The sequence below is a fragment of the Oreochromis niloticus genome, linkage group LG17, assembly GCF_001858045.2.
Source record: "Oreochromis niloticus isolate F11D_XX linkage group LG17, O_niloticus_UMD_NMBU, whole genome shotgun sequence".
NCBI lineage: Eukaryota > Metazoa > Chordata > Actinopteri > Cichliformes > Cichlidae > Oreochromis > Oreochromis niloticus.
The window spans coordinates 19,617,879-19,633,641 of record NC_031981.2 but is presented as its reverse complement, the minus strand read 5'-3'; the positions used below and the strand labels follow the sequence as shown (position 1 = coordinate 19,633,641).

General features: G+C 40.4%; 2 protein-coding genes across 4 annotated transcripts in view; both read right to left on the bottom strand.

Moving 5' to 3' along the window:
- The window catches only part of LOC100697428 (tetraspanin-8), a 41,480-nt gene extending 41,222 nt beyond the window's left edge, over positions 1-258 (bottom strand). Inside the window, exon 1 of the mRNA XM_025899433.1 lies at positions 103-258. Coding sequence (XP_025755218.1) covers positions 103-162 — 60 coding nt within the window. The 5' untranslated portion in view covers positions 163-258. The remainder of the gene's footprint in view (positions 1-102) is intronic.
- Positions 259-2,618: 2,360 nt separating this feature from the next.
- mdm2 (MDM2 proto-oncogene) lies at positions 2,619-15,680 on the bottom strand. Of its 3 annotated transcripts, none has more exons than XM_005475815.4 (12): positions 15,322-15,680; positions 9,841-9,911; positions 9,677-9,751; positions 7,704-7,837; positions 7,556-7,605; positions 7,084-7,142; positions 6,067-6,154; positions 5,775-5,968; positions 5,564-5,695; positions 5,389-5,460; positions 5,126-5,303; positions 2,619-4,378 (listed from the first exon to the last, which is right to left on the bottom strand). In XM_005475815.4, the coding sequence occupies exons 2-12, from the start codon at positions 9,892-9,894 to the stop codon at positions 3,840-3,842; spliced, it is 1,575 nt and encodes a 524-aa protein (XP_005475872.1). In that variant the 5' UTR covers positions 9,895-9,911; positions 15,322-15,680; the 3' UTR covers positions 2,619-3,839. The 3 variants fall into 3 exon arrangements, with proteins under 3 accessions (XP_005475872.1, XP_025755428.1, XP_005475873.1); XM_005475816.4 differs by lacking the exon at positions 15,322-15,680 and adding an exon at positions 12,108-12,241 and having other exon boundaries at positions 2,695-4,378; XM_025899643.1 differs by lacking the exons at positions 9,677-9,751; positions 9,841-9,911; positions 15,322-15,680 and adding an exon at positions 8,931-9,656.
- Between the last annotated feature and the right edge of the window lie 83 nt (positions 15,681-15,763).

Here is a 15,763-nt window from a genome sequence, read left to right as displayed (position 1 = left end):
AAGTAAGAACAAACATGTTGTGTTTATGTTGCTTTATTTTACTATTCTAAGCTTCGGTTTCATTTAAATGTAAAAAAATATGGTTATTTCTGTTTTACTCACCATGAAGAATATGTTGAAGACGGTGAAGATGCGTTTGAGGCAGATGTTGATCTGAGCCATGTTTGCAGCTGGAAAATGCAGTTAAAATAACAGTACTGTTCCCAAAGTCCAGACGAGCTCCGACTGCAGCGAAGTGAAGTGAGAGGAGAGCAGCAGTGAGCTGCTTTTAAGCGTTTCAGGGCTCCGCACACAGAGCAGCATCATGGATATGTTGGATACGGAAACTTCCAAGAAATGGATAGAGAATAAAGGAAACAAATTTAAGAGCTTCCTCTTTGTTTTTCCAGGAAACCTAGCGGAGATCACTGGGTTCGTAATAAAGGGTGGTGGAAAAATTAGTCATTCAACAGGAGGAGAGGCCGCTTACTGAAAGCCAGCTTATTTTCACGGCACCTGAACAAAATGTATTCCGTTTATTGTTGGTTTTCTTTAATAAAAAATGTACATTTCATAGGCTGTAAGTATATTCTCCTGAAATCCCAAAATAAAAATGTTTTGGGATTTAAAATTCTTTAGGTTATTTAAGTATAATGATTAAAAAAATAGACATCGGGGGTTTTATTAATGTAATTTCTGGTTCAAATGTCTTTTAACTAGATGAGTTTCACAACCTGAAACATGGAATGAAACAAAGACATGTCTGAACATTAAATCATAATTTTTACCATCTCATAGTCAAGCTTTTTGCAACACCTGACATTCACCTAAACCTGGGTCAGCCGTGGCACTAACATGACAGAGGGCTGAGTGAGGAAGATAGCATTTTACAGCATTTGGAAATGGAGTCATACTCTGCTGTCAGGAGATGAGGTGGAAGAAGGTCAGATATTGGAAGCAAGAACATGGAAGCTCAAAGGAGGACATAGATGAGGACCCTGAGCAGAGTTAAAGTGGCGACACTCAAATACCATTATGGATAAGCTAGGGATCTGCCAGCCTGTGTGGTCTCACGTTCCAGAAGTTTATTCCCTGAGCAGGGACGGTGTGACAGCAGATCACACTGTCCCTGCTCAGGCTCATCAAAAGCTGGTATGAAGCTTTGGCCTTCCTCCACCTCACCTTCTGATGTCTGGAGGTCTGACTCTTCTTCTACATATTCACGCGGAGACGAAAGTACATGCATGGTACAGTACATGCGAGTGAAATTCTTGTATGCGAGCTTCACAAGCAACAGAGTTGTGCAAAAATACAATAACGTAAAACAAGCAAAATATAAGAATGGCTAAATCTGAGTGTAATAAATATATGTACAATATAAGAGTGTATGCATTACTGGATGTGTATACTAAATATGTTTTTGTTTTTTTACGTGTGTGTGTGTGTGTGTGTGTATACATATTTTACAAATTAAATAGATTAAACAATAAAATAAAATATATAAAATATACAGAGCTTGGTAGTTGAGACGTGCAAAACAAGTGGCATTTATATACAGTGTGGAGTGCATAATGTTGTTGAATGTGGGTGAGGTGTCTATGAAGTGCTCAGCAGTCTGATGGCCTGATGGAAAAAGCTGTCTCTCAGTCTGCTGGTTCGGGACCGGATGCTGCAGAACCTCCTTCCTGATGGAAGTAGTCTGAAGAGTTTATGGCTGGGGTGACTGGAGTCCTTGATGATCCTCCCCGCTTTCCTCAGGCACCGCTTCCTGTAGATGTCCTGGAGGGAGGGAAGCTCACCTCCAATTATTCTTTCAGCACACCGCACCACTCTCTGGAGAGCTTTGCGGTTGTAAGCGGTGCTGTTGCCGTACTCTCCCTGTAATGGATGCTCCCGTGTGTACGCGGACTAGTGTGCTCTTTAGTAATGTGTGGTAGAGGTGGCACTTTTATTTTTGATATTGTAAATAAATTAGTACTTTTGGAATGTCAGAAGCTGTTGCTCATTCGCTATCCACCTGCACACCTCCGCGGCTGACTTCATCTCCACCGCACGTTACAGTGTGGACGTAGCCTTAATAACAACATTTCACGTGCTTTACCTTGTGGTAATTTCCAATACTTAGGACACTGTTATATTTCTCACCCGATACAAAAGGTGTGAAGATTGTTTCCAGAAGCATTATGGGAATTGTATTTCCAAACTTAAAATATGTGTTTGTAATGTAAATAAATGACAGACCCGTGGTTAGAGAAGTTAAACTTTATTTAGTTTCACAGGAAACATTAAATTTATCTTATTATCCAAAAAGAGCTTTCAGAAACATTTCTTAAATAAACTTGAGTATCTTAAATAAATAAATATCAAAGATGTTCAACACTCCATTTTAACGGCAATAATTTCTCAATAATTAAACAACTTTCAAGGAAATTTCCAGAAAAACCTGAAACCATGCCAAATAAATTTCCAGTAGTTAAATATATGCATGAAAATGAATTTGGGTTCCTTTCAAGGACACTTCCCATAAAGGGGTCAGAAATTAAATGCCGCTAAAATAAAGCACTGCTTGATGTTAGCAGCCTCGGACACTTTCAGGTGGTGGCGGCGTCGTGCACCGGGCAGCGTCAGAGCCCTTTGGGTTTTTAATCCGGTTAAGGTGAACTCATCAAGGGAGAAGCTGAGACGCAGAACGGGGCGATCCAGGAGCGAGCGAGCTTGGCGGAGGCGACGGAGAGCAGGCGCAGAAATGATTCAGGGTCGAGTGTCTTTTACAAGACACGGCCGATGCTTCTAAAGTTTGCATCGTACAAAATATAATTAACACATTCTAAAAATATCTCTCTTTGCCACAGAGCGCCACACCTGTCCACACCAGAACACTAAATATGGAACAAAATCCTCCCATTTTTTAAAATGTCGGCTTAAAAAGTCAAAGATCTATAAAATGTCTGAAAGCTAGCTGTGGAGATGTTTCCATCAAATTTAAAGGCGACACAAAAAACATTCGACAAGTTACAACTTCTCACATTTGAGCTCCACCTCCATCTGTTTTCTGATTAAAGATTTAGTGAAAAAAAACTTCTAAAACCTTTCAGATATAGCCTCTGCAGAATTTAGTTTTCACCACCAGGGGGAAGCAGTTTCTTCGTTCATTTTAGCATTACTTCAATTTTTCAATGTGTGCTGCAAATAATGTTTACATTGACTCACTGCACCATCTTGTGGTGCTAAATGGTATTACATTAAGGTACAACTCAGCCTTGGTTTAAGTTTAAGGCGGTATCTCTCCAACACCACACACAGGTGTTATGAAAATAAAGTTGTAGCTGTGTTTCTTAATATTCAGCAATATTTATAGATTTAGTTAATTATGTAAGGTTTTAAACTATTTTTAAATAAAAAGTCTTTAAAACGCAGCAGGAAAAAGGAAAATCTCAGATCTAATTTTCCAGTCTTTTTCCACTGCTCTTCATATGAAACTCTGGGGGCTTCTGTTTGTAGGACTTTCATAATGATGGTGGAGCTTTAGAGGGCGTGGACCTGAGATTGGTCAGTGAAGATGAGTGTTTAATGTAAGCTGCACCAAAATACATACAGCAAAAAAGAAGAAACGACACCAAGCATTTAAAAAAAGAAGAAGAAAAGAAAAAAGAAACCCGAGGCAATGTGAAGCTTGGCGTTACCCGACAAACCCTTGCCAGGCACATTCCAGAGGTTCGAGGACAGAGAAACAGGTCAAATAGTAGAATTATTAACTTTTTCAAGAAAATCTTCTCAGATTTGAAGAAAGCACCCGTATGTGCCCGAGAACTAAAAGTTTATTTTATTTGGGATTTAGTCAAAGTAAATATGCAGTGGTCTCAGCTGAGGTAGGTGAGGATGACAGACTGGATGGGCAGCCTGCAGACTGGGCACAGCTTGTTCCTCTTCTTCAGCTTCCTGGCACAGACGTAGCAGGACATGAGGTGTCCGGTGCGTCCGTGCACGATGCAGCCGTTCTTTGGTCGCGACTGACAGATGAGGCAGGGGTCCAGACACGAGTCCGGCAGACGCCACTCCGCCGACATGCTGCGCTCCATATCGGGGACTTGCGTGGTAAGAGGAGCAGCTTGAGCTGCAGCTGGAGCTGGGGAAGGTGAGAGAAGCTCCTGAGAATCAATGGAGGATGAGTATGAGGAAGAGGAGGGCTGGGATTCGGGAGTCCAGAGCTTCTCCTGCGAGTAGGAGGAGGAAGGCTGGGAGCATGAGAGAAGATCCTGGGAGTTTGGTGCGGAGGAGGCGGAGTCAGCAGCGGCGGAGGAGCATGTGGAGTCTGACGCACACTGCGAGTGCAGAGGAGGAGGAGTTTTTAATCTTTTCCCATCCGGAACGTCGACTCCATTCTCCTCCACGTCAGAACCTGCAGGACACAAATCAATCGATCGATTAGCAGATTATCTGTCACCGAAGATAAAACTGACATCAAGCTGCAGTTCCTCAAGTGGCCACTTGAGGAAAAAAGTGAACCAGTCAGCACCTGCAGGTTCTTACCTGAACTGAACGTATCTGTGTTTTTCTGGAGCGTTTTTGATTAAATTATTTGAACAACAACAACAATAATAATAATAATAATAATAATAATAATAATAATAATAATAATAATAACAACAACAACAACAATAATAATAATAGGAGGAAGAAGAAGAAGAGACTTAAAAATGATTTCTACATTCATTTTGTGATTGGCCATTCATTAGAAAGTGGCTGCAGATAGAGATGTGCACCAAAACTCGAGTATCAGCTACATAGATCTGAGATGAGGTGTACAGCAGCAGCTTGTCTCTTTTTTCCTCTCTGACTACTGATTGGTTTTCTAAAGTGTCGCTTCGGTATTCTGATGTAGACAATGATCATCAGTGGTTTTACGTTGGCTGTGTCTGACTAATATGAAATAATCTGAGTGATGTGTAATTCTGCACAGGTGTGTTGACATCGGCACACAGTGACATTCGACCTGGTTTTATAGACTGAAGTTATGTTAAATGAAGGAGTCCAAACTTCATTGACCTTTGAAACGTCTGTGTCCTCCTCCTTTCATTTACACCTCTTTGACAGCAGTACCCCGAAAACAAACTACTTTGGTCTCTGTAGACATGATAAGATTTACCTGGAGGTTCTTTGGCAGCTAATAGGTTGGTCGGCTTTGTGGGTAGGGCTTTAGGGCTGGAGGAGGTGCAGTTGACGGACACCTCAGGTAGCCAATCCTGGCGCAGATCCCAGCAGCGGAGGCAGTTTCTGGGCAGAGGAGGGTTCAACTCATCGCATTTCGCACAGCGCCAGTAATCCTGCGAGGACAACACTCCATTACACCTGAACAACGTGCTTAAGTGTGTGCGTTCGTGTAATCTGTGTGTTTGTGCAGCAACTCACAGCTTCAGTAATCTCTGTGTCTTCATCAAAGGAGTCGTCGTCATCTGCTTCAAAGATTGTGACCTCATATACCTGCAGCAAACGGACGGGATGGCTGTTAGTAACAGTGTCGAGCTAAGGTAGCTGTTTAAGGTAGATGTTTAATGGCCAGCCCAGTCTATTAAGTGGTTCTTACCTGATCATCAGCAGAGAGAGAAGCATCATCTTCATTGTAATCATCTGAATCTATGGACTCGACTTCAAATTCAACACTGAAGTTGTCGCTGTCAGAGTCTGACGCTGCGTCCGTGACCTCTGATCTCCCAGACTAAACACGCACAGAGTCCACATTACACATGATACATCAATACAGGCTCAATAAAACACTGATTGTGCGTTGTGCTTACTGTGCTGTGCGAGTCAGATGATTGGCTGCTGTGTCTTTCCCGCCCGCTCCCAAGTCCTCCAATCACACACCAGGACAGGCTGTCGTCAAACGTCAGCGAGTAGCTGTCAGACCGTCTCCTTTTCGTGCCTCCCTCTTCCTCATCCTCCTCTGAGTCTTCCTCAACATCCTCGTTGTCTACACTGTGTGAAGGACCTGCAGACAAAAGGTGGGCGGAGTTTGGTTAAACAGTTAAACACCTTGAATGCAGTTGTGGTGGAGTTAGTGCTGGTACCTCTTGAGGAGAAACTCACCTGGCTCATTGCTCCTGCAGCTCCACCTCCTCCTCCTTCTTCTCCTCCTCCTGTCAGGCGATGAAGAGCGACCTTCCGTTTCTGCCGCCTGAAAGCACAAACACATTTTTGAGCTGATTTTGAAACTTTTAAACTCTTGTTGGGCCACAGAATAATCACCACACTCCACTGTAAAATCTGAGGACTTTTAAATTAGATTATACACATTAGATTTGTTTATGATCATCGTCCCCATAAAGGTTCAATTTCTCCCAAACACAAAACAAAAAAGTCACAGGAAGGCAGGAAGGAAACACTGCGGAGTTTCCTGATGTGCAGCCAGATGTGTTTGATTAAACCGCTGACAGAACAGAAAAAAGGAGAAAGCATGTGTTGGAGTATGTGTGTTAATAGGATAACGTGGCTTGTGGTCTAATGCCACAATTGAGTTAACTGGGAATACAGGAAAACACTTTGTTTGTTGGTTTTTGGGGTTATTTGTCTTTAAAAATTCGGCTGCAGCTCTACTCTTTAAATTCACCGCCGCCCTCTTGGATTGTTAAGCTGGGGTTACTGGGACTGCTTTGACTCAATCAAGAATTCACTATAATAGCGGTTTGAGTGCTCAGTAAGAGTAGAATGTTTCTGTCTGTAATTCAGAAGGAAGTCAGTGAAAGTGTCGGTAAAAATATTCCTCAGTGAAGACTGCAGCAGTGTTTGTGCTTCTTAGGTGGACTCATAACTGGAGTTGAGTGCACCTGGAAGTAATTCTCTCATAAGCTGGAATGGTTCAGAGGTTGGAGCTTGTGAAATGGTCCAAAATAGCCTGTGTGAATAGCACAAGCTGAAATTTTACTTCGAATTTATTCTAAACGTCCTAAATGCTGCGCTCACAGCATTTAAAAAGTGATCAGCAGCGAGGGAAAGGAAGCTGAAGGTACGTAAATGTGAAGGAACAAACCCAGGCCAGAAATATCGAAGGTTTATCTGGCAAAAACACAACAGATGTAGAGAATCCAAACATGGTGTGCGTCTTACCTCCGTCCTTCTGTCTGTCTGGCTGCTGCTGTGCGGCTCACTCAGACTTGTTGTTGATTCTAAGAAAGAGAGTGTTTGTCAGAGTCAGAGCAGCAGGATATCATCTATATATACACAAACACACACACCCTCAATATTTAGAAGCTATGCCTTTATCCTCCAGAAGGAAAAAGCAGGTGGAGGTCTGACATTTCATCCCCAAAAGTCAGAAAAACAAGTTCATTTGGAGTCAGTTGGTGTTTATACAGAAACTGCTAAATTTGGAAAGCCCTTGGTTTTCCACACGTGGGTAAGACTGGAAACTTTCGGAGCACGAAGGTTGCAGTGTTGCATGGCTTCATTAAATATGAAGAAGTTAATGCGGAAAAACAAATTAGCTGATTCTGTGGTGATCAGGTGTAAACTTTATTCTTACTACGAAGACCTCAGCTGTATTTAATAATGAACCTCATGTGAAAAATGTGATTCCTACCTGGACTCCTGACAGCCACCAGGTTCTTGGTGATCATTGCAAACAGAACCCTGAAACAGGAAAACATCACGTATTTTATTTACAGGGGTTTTTTTTCCTTTTAGTGAATCTGAAGGACCAAAAGCTTCATCCTCTTCCACTCACTCACCGCGGCTCTTTCACGGAGAAGCTGTCGACTCCCAGCACACGGCCCAAAGCATCCTGGGCGCAGTGGACGATGTGTTGCTGCTTCTGGTCGTACAGCTGCTTCTGGATGATGTACTGACCCAGGTAGAACATTACCTGAAAAAACACAGAAACATAATGGGACGATTGTAGGATGCACAGACAACAGCCAATCAGCTTCTCAGAGTCCTCCTGAAACTTGAGGAACAGGCATATGAATTGCTAATTATTACATTTGGGTGTTTTGTTATTGTGGTTTTTAAACATCAGCAATTTTACCAACATTACAAGACTGCAGTCAAATTAACTGAAGTTATGCACTCTGAAAAAGGAACAGGATAAGCTGAGTTTCTTTTCAAGTATTTTCCGAAACTAATTTATTTCCATTTTAAAACTACCAAAAATGCTTAATATGCCGGAAAAATCCTCATAATATGGTCTGCTTGCAGAGACGAATGAGAAAAAAGAAATTCAAGTCAAAGACGATGAGCTCAAAAAGAAAAAACAATGTATAAATAAATAACACGTCTTAACACAACGAAGACCACTGCCCCCATTTGGATTCCACGATGGTGGAGCTAAGGTTTGATTTTCTCTTTTGCAGTTCACAAAATGACACTGAAGACTGGTATAATAGTGAGATGCAAATGACCAGGATTTAACCTTCAAAATAAAAGACCACGGGCAGGGCAACTGTCCAGAAATTAAAAAGTGTCTATATGTGGGAAACACTACAGACATAAGACTGAGAGGGAGAAGGAGTCGAATAGGGAATTCTGGAAAAATCATGAGGATGAACTAAAGGAGAGCTGAGGTGAGTCTCAAAGTTCTGCTTTTTTCACACCGTCTTCATTAAAGGGCCAAAACACCATTTTTTCTGCATTGGCAATAGATCCTCACAGTGACCAGTAATTTCCAGCTACCACACAGCTCGATCACACCAGTGTACCGATGGAAAGAATCAGCTTGGTCAGAATCACGATATCAGCAATAACGGCAGAGAGTCTGAAACTTTCAGGGGCAACCAGCAGTGACGTGTCAACCGAGTGCCACAAATGTCAATGACAGCAACGACAGCGTGCGAAATCCCCTCCTGCAACTCAGGGTGGGCGGGTCCCACGGTAGCCTTCGGACTTTTCTAAACTTTCAGAGAAGCAACTGAAGCGAATAAGAGCGCAGTTCAGTGTAGTAAATACAATAAAGGGGTTACCTAGGCAACCAGAGCCTGGAACATCCACTATTGACGCGCGATGAGCAAATTGCTTCCCGTTTAGCTGTATTAAAGCAAAAAGAACAATCAAACACTTAAAATAGTTTTGCACTTATAGTTTGTAAAGTTTCTTAAGACTTTCTGCAACTTTCTGTCTTTCATTACAGCCTGCCTATTTTTTTTAAAACATTTTTCTTTTTTTGCATGCCAAAGAGCAAAGTGAACTGGACTTAAATATCTTGTTTGTGTGCACAAACTTGGCCGAATAAAGATGACATGGGCGTTTCTGATAACAATTTTTAAATATTGTAACACCAGATACTATATTTCACATTTTATAATTTTTATTTTGCTGAGCTCATCCTGCATTTTACTTTATTCAGCCGATTTTATTATAGCTGTGTCTAATGTTTTGGCTGCTGTGATAGCAGATTTTTGGACAGAAAAAGCATATTTAATCTCACTCACTGTATCAGTATCCACAACGTATTACTACAAACTTCACCACAAGGTGGCAGTGTTTCATCATAAAGTGTGCAACTGCAGTATGAGGCAGATTTTTTTATGCAGGAGGGGGCAGCGGTAGTAAAGAAAGTTCTGGGTTCATTCATTCATTGCTGTCCGTGAATGCAGGTCCGGTAACAGTTCTAACACCACCTGACGACACCCCTCACACATCAAAGCCAACAGAAAGACCGTCTCAAAGCTCCCGGTGAAATGTGGAGCAGTAAATGGAAACGCCGTACCTCCTTCATGGTGAAAACATCTTTAGTGGCTCCAGCAAGCTGCAGCAAAGAGCAGAACTCTACCTTTGGTCTCACCTGAACGCACACAGAGAGGAAAACGTTAAGTCACACAGTCAGTGAAGAGTTACGAGCACACGGAGAAGTCGGGAATTTGCCGCCCTCACCAGTTTGTTGTCGTCCTCCGCGGACCAGGTGTTGGTATCACTGTCGGCTGACATGGTGAAGCTGATTGTCCCTGCACACCAACACACAGCAGATTATTATAGATTACATAAACCAGTACAGGAATTTTAAAACAGGATAGATTTGGAAAAAGCGCTCCTAAAGTAAATCTTTTTCACAGTTTAAGACAGATTAGGCATTCATCATTAGCATTAATTATATTTCTTTGAAATCCTACCCCTCCACCTGCGGCACTGCAATATAGACCCGGACACAGAAAGTATAATCCCAGGCTTACTGTGTAAATATTATCATCTTCTTCGTCTGAGTTTAATCTGCCTGGTTTAAAAAGTTAATTTAACCTTTTAAGATGATGCAGGTTTGTTTAAAGCATGCTGACCGCCTGGTGTTGCCTGAGAGGAGCGGGTTCCTTTTCTGTGTTTTTATTTTGCTTACATAAAAACACAGCTGGAGGAAAGGGACGAGGGCCACTGAGCCTCCAACTGTGGATCATTTAACTGAAGAAACCAGGCACGTGTCGAGCTGATACTTGGATCAGATATTGGTAAAGAAAAAAGCAGATCAATGTGGCCAATCTATTGAAATCTGTCCTCTGATTACTAGATTTATTACTCTGTGATGCAGCAAAGGAAAAAATATTCATTTGTGCGTTTACAAAATTCAGTTTATTCATTCAAGACTGGTACGGGATTTGCATTCTGTACTGCAAACACCTGCAGTCAAGGTACTTGTACACTAGGAATGGATCAGTGCATCCTCACCTGAAAGTCTAAGGCACCCTACCTGACAGACGTTTGTGTATTTCCCTATTTGATAAACAAAAATATTTTTTTTAACCTTGAATAAATTATAGTTCACCTTAAAAGAAAAAACAAGCCTAATAGGGCTGTGCGATATGACCAAAATCTCATATCCCGATATAAGACATTTATCGTCCCGCAAACGATATATATCACAAAAATTTTACATTTTCTATAAAATTCTGTGAGTCACGGGCAACTCCACTTGCTTGAAGTGTTTTCAGCTGGGTGTCGTGTACCTGAAGTCAAGTGTTTTGACCGATGCATGAAACTATACATTTTTAGACATTAGTTGTAATGGCCGCCATTTTCTTTGTGAGTATTTATTACACGGCGTGCTGTGGCGAAAAGCCTGTTCTAACGTTTGATCTACTGTTTATTTTGAGCACCTGACGGCTCTTTTCAGCTTCTCATCCGTAAACTCTCCGCATACTATTTCACGTAATTCAGTTATTTTTTGAAAAATCTCAACAGGATCCTCAGCTTTATAAACAAGCGGACGGCGGAGCCACACGCTGGGTTTACCGTCGTTGTTGCTAAAGACAACGTGTAAAAACAGTCTCTTGTTCGTCCATAGTGTGGTTATTTTAAATATAAGAGAAAGAGAGAACTGTAAGAAATGAATATAGCCACTACAGTGACCATCAAAACGATGAAAAAATATTGCCGTAAACAGCTTATTTAGTGACACTACAAAACAAACAATAGTGTAACATGAAACGATAGACGTTTTCATATCGTTATATCGAACAGCCCTAAAGCCTGGAGATTTTTATTTTTGTGGAGGGCAGAAACCTCTTTGAGCAATAATCTGATCTAAATACTGAGTTCAACTGTAAACTCAGGAGCACAGGTATCAGTGCAGATATTACCTGTGACTGTAATTAACAGGACATTTACTGATGTAAGCGGCTCATATTTACAGTATCTGATCAGTTGTGACCTGACATGTTGTTGAGATGAAAAGCTCTAAAATCAAACTTATGGAAGATCTCTTTGTTTCTGTGATGTACAACTGGAATATAAATAACCACAAATATGTGCACAGGCTCCCAGCCAAACTGATACCGAGCCAGGATTTCATAACCGGTGCATCACAAATTTTCGTTCAGAACAGAATGTCACTTTTCAACAGGCAAATAAAGCAGGAAAATGTAAAAAACATCACACTCTCAGACAGAATATACTTACAGATATAAAACAAATATTTACAGAAAACAATTCACAGAAGCTTGTAAAAACTTTGTGTCAGTTTTGCTTAAAAAGTGACTGAATCTTTGCTTGTTTTTAACAACACAGACATGTAGTCCTAACACAACACCTAACAGACAGATCAACTCAATTACCACCCAGTCTTTTTGCATTAGCACCAGGTCAATGCTTAATAAATCAGCTGTTAAAAGTCTAAAATGTTTTCCAGTATTCAAGGAATAAAATGAAGTCCTTACCAGTATATGCAGGGGAAATGAAGGAGTTTTAGCAGCTCATCTTGTGCAAATAAAGGCAGATAAAGTGCAGAGAGAGTGGAGCAGGGCAGAGCTGCAGCCTCTTATAGTCCTGCTCAGACATGTCAGGACTAGACCAGTTTAAAGGCCTGGCCTAGTCTGACTGGGGCCTATCATGTCCTGACTCAGCTGTACTCATGTTTGTACGACTGGAACAGCTGATTCAATCATAGAGCTTCTGTAGACAAGCCAGGGCTAGTCTGCAATGACTCATCCCATCTAAGTGACATAATCACACTAACCAGAGTGCTGGTTATCTCACTAACCAGGACTAGTCTTAGCCAGATAACCAGGGCCAAATCAGGGGCGCAACATCTGCTTGATCCGAGCACAGGGAATAGGGAAGATCAGCGCAATACTTAATTCTCCAATTTATTATTTATCCCAACCAAAAGTGTTTTTTTACATATACATTTTCTTTCTGGTCTCAAGTAAAAAAAAAACAACAACACAAAATTAGACCTAAAAAACAATATATTAAAAAGTCATAAATAAGAGTTCTTCTGTTCTATTTCTGTTACATTTTCTGTTTTCAGTTCTTTGTTTCTTGTTTATTTTTTATTATACATTAAAAAAAAAATTAATATTTTTTCTTTGTTTCAGTGTTAGTTTGACACTTCTGTTTTTTAGTAAATGTAGCTTTTTGAAATGCACAGACTTCTGTTAAATAATGTAACATGGACAGGTTGGCTTAAAGGCCCATTCAGATATTTTTTTAAATCAAAAACTGTAAAATCTAGTTTTTATTTTGATTAACAAATATGTGGTTTCACACTTTTTAGTTTAAATCTCATTAACTAAGATGACTAAGGATGGACCTTGTTCTTTCTGTTACTGTAAAAAGACACATACTGATTGGATTTTAAACTTTCCAACAACCCTGGAAAGCACCGCCTATGAGACTGGGTTTTTTTTACAGTTTCCAGCAAAGCAAAAAAACAAAAACAAATCTAAGCTTTAAATTGTGGATAGTTTGATATGTTTACACACTGATCTGAGTGGTACTAAACAGAGTTATGTCATCAAAACTTTGCTGCACTTCCCCACTGAAAGCCCTGTTTCCACAGAGGTGCAGAACTTTTTTTTTTTTAAGTGCACCCACACAGTTCAGAGGTGTAAACTACAAATGGCAGCGGCTCAGAGAAGAAGCAGACCAACCTGACCACAGTACACCGCGGTCGCCAGACATGACAGCAGCACTCAAAGTCACGCTCAACAAAAAACAGCCGTAAGTTTATCTGTTGATTTACCGGCTCACCAGTGACATAAGTTTAAAGTTCACATTTTTCTAATAAAGATTTCCTTTTTTTTTTTCTTTTTTTTTTTTGCAGGAATAATCCGCAAACAAAAACAAAACATACATGACATTTAAATATCTGTATGGGCCAAACTATGTGGTATTCCCAGGTACAGGTTTGCTCTTTTGGGATGGCACCCAACTCATTTGACATCTGCATCTGACGGTTACTGCTAAATATCTGATCAAAATCTCCATTAATCTGGGTTAAATTAAACATCCAACCGGGTTAAAAATTGAGCTTTAGGATTGGCTTAATGCTGTCTGTCTGCATACGTTCATGTTCAGATCGCTGGATAAACAAAAGTGTCCTATACACCCACTACAACCCTGTTTTAGGTAGTTTTCCTTTGACTCGGTGGGGTTTTTTTAAATAGTAAAAAAATGACTTTGTTGCTTTTGTTTTGCTTCTCTGTAGCTTAGAGTATATTCTGATTTAAAGCAGCAAACAGATCAGAAACTGCTGAGAATACGAGATATTCTCAGGCATCTTAAAGCAAATCAACATAATTTCATTAAAAGCATAAAATCCATCAGATCAAAAATGAAAACAATTGTATTGTTTTTGGTTGTTCAGGTTTTTTCTTTTTTTCTGAGTTGAATAAATCCAGATATAAATGAAGATGATTGTTTTATGCTTTTTACTGGGCTATGTAGCTTTTAGTAACCATCTTATTTCTTGTCATGATTTAACTTCTGAGGTGTTTTTGTTTTACTAACAGCATGTGGTCACTGTTTCCCAATTACTAATCTATTGATTTTGTTTAACATTGTCTACACAGTGCTGTGGCTGTAACCTCTCTACTTCACAGTCTTCCACCTGGAATAAAACCGCATTATGAAGAAAGTTTTGCTTGCTGTTTCAGACCCAGAAATTAAACTGCTTGTAATAAAATTTAACTCAAATTGCTGACACAACTATGATAATCTAATGAATGCAAAAATGTGAGGCAAATAAACATGTTTAACCTTATATTATGAAGGATTATTATTATTAACTTTATCTGCATTGAATTGTGAACATACTCAAAATGCTTAAACTAATTATCTTTACAGTGCCACTTTTACTACTTCAGCCTGAGTTATCTTATGGCTTTTCCTGTGTGCACCACTTCCCCATGTCTTCTGTTTTTACGAGCACATCACTAGTTTCCAAAACTGATATTGCATACAAATAAACTTCTTATTTTTTAAGGATCCTAAAAGAGCTACCTAGGTGAAGCCAGTACACTTTGTACTTGTATGGCTATGCTTTTGCCCTCGAGTGTGTAATTTTTCCCCGCAAACAGCTGACCGGCTGTGTGAGTCAGCTGCTAAACCGTGACAACTCAGAGAGGCAGGAAGGTTTGCCCAGACATGTCCCGCTCACTCTCCTCTGTCTGAGTTTCTGTCTTACACAAACAGATCTGAGAGAGCCCGGCCGGAGCCTTTCATCACCTCTGAATATATTATCTCACACTCATCGGAGGAAAATTAATGAGCAGATACTTCAAACTGACCGCAGACTTCAGGAGCTAAAATTAAAGGCCGATTATTGTTTTGTCTGCAGAACGAGGTACTAAAGAGCTCAATTGCTGGCTGCTAACAGTGGACAAAAACACACATCTACTTAAAACTTTATGCACGAAGCAAAAACAATATTTAGTAATACATTTCTATAAATCAGATGTAAAAGCGCCTCTATCTGAACAGTTAAATCCAATTTGCTCTGCGGTATTGACGGCTAACGCTTAAGCTTTAAATATACTTTTTAAATATCCTTTAAACAGTAATTAAAAAAAACCGCAGAGACTAGAAACCCACCAAAAGCGTTAGTGTTAAAGCACAAAGGGTCATTTTAGAGTGTTCTTTTTATCTTACCAGGATGGAGCAGACGCACTTGAGTTGCTAGAAAGCAGCGTCCACGGCGCTACTTCTCAACGCGTGTCAACTTGATCAGGAAACCCCGAGGCTCCGCGGCCTGCTAGCCACAATATGCTAACAACTTGCTAACGCGGACTTCTGCTGCAGTTAGAGCGCTAAACTCTGGCGCAGAAAAGTTTAGCCGTTATTTACGCACATTTCTAATTCACTTGTGATGAAATAATATCCAACAACGACGTTAATCCAACAGTTTCCCGGACAGTTGAGCTACTTCCACTTAGTGTTTACAACGCTCAACACTAAAAGGCTGCGACTTAGTCAGATGGCGCCCCTAGTGGCTAGGAAGCCGACAGTTTCTCAATTCAAATCCCCAAACACACTGATAGATACAACAATAAAAGCATTAATCATCCAATCATCCAATCTGAGCAGTTTGGGC

What these genes read in the sequence shown, in the direction of transcription:
- mdm2 (XM_005475815.4), bottom strand. Translation starts at nt 9,894, where the DNA reads ATGTCAGCCGACAGTGATACCAACACCTGGTCCGCGGAGGACGACAAC. An exon ending in CGGAGGACGACAACAAACTG is followed by an intron (nt 9,752 to 9,840) that starts GTGAGGGCGGCA and finishes GTGTGCGTTCAG; the next exon opens with GTGAGACCAAAGGTAGAGTT. An exon ending in TTCTCCGTGAAAGAGCCGCG is followed by an intron (nt 7,606 to 7,703) that starts GTGAGTGAGTGG and finishes TTCCTGTTTCAG; the next exon opens with GGTTCTGTTTGCAATGATCA.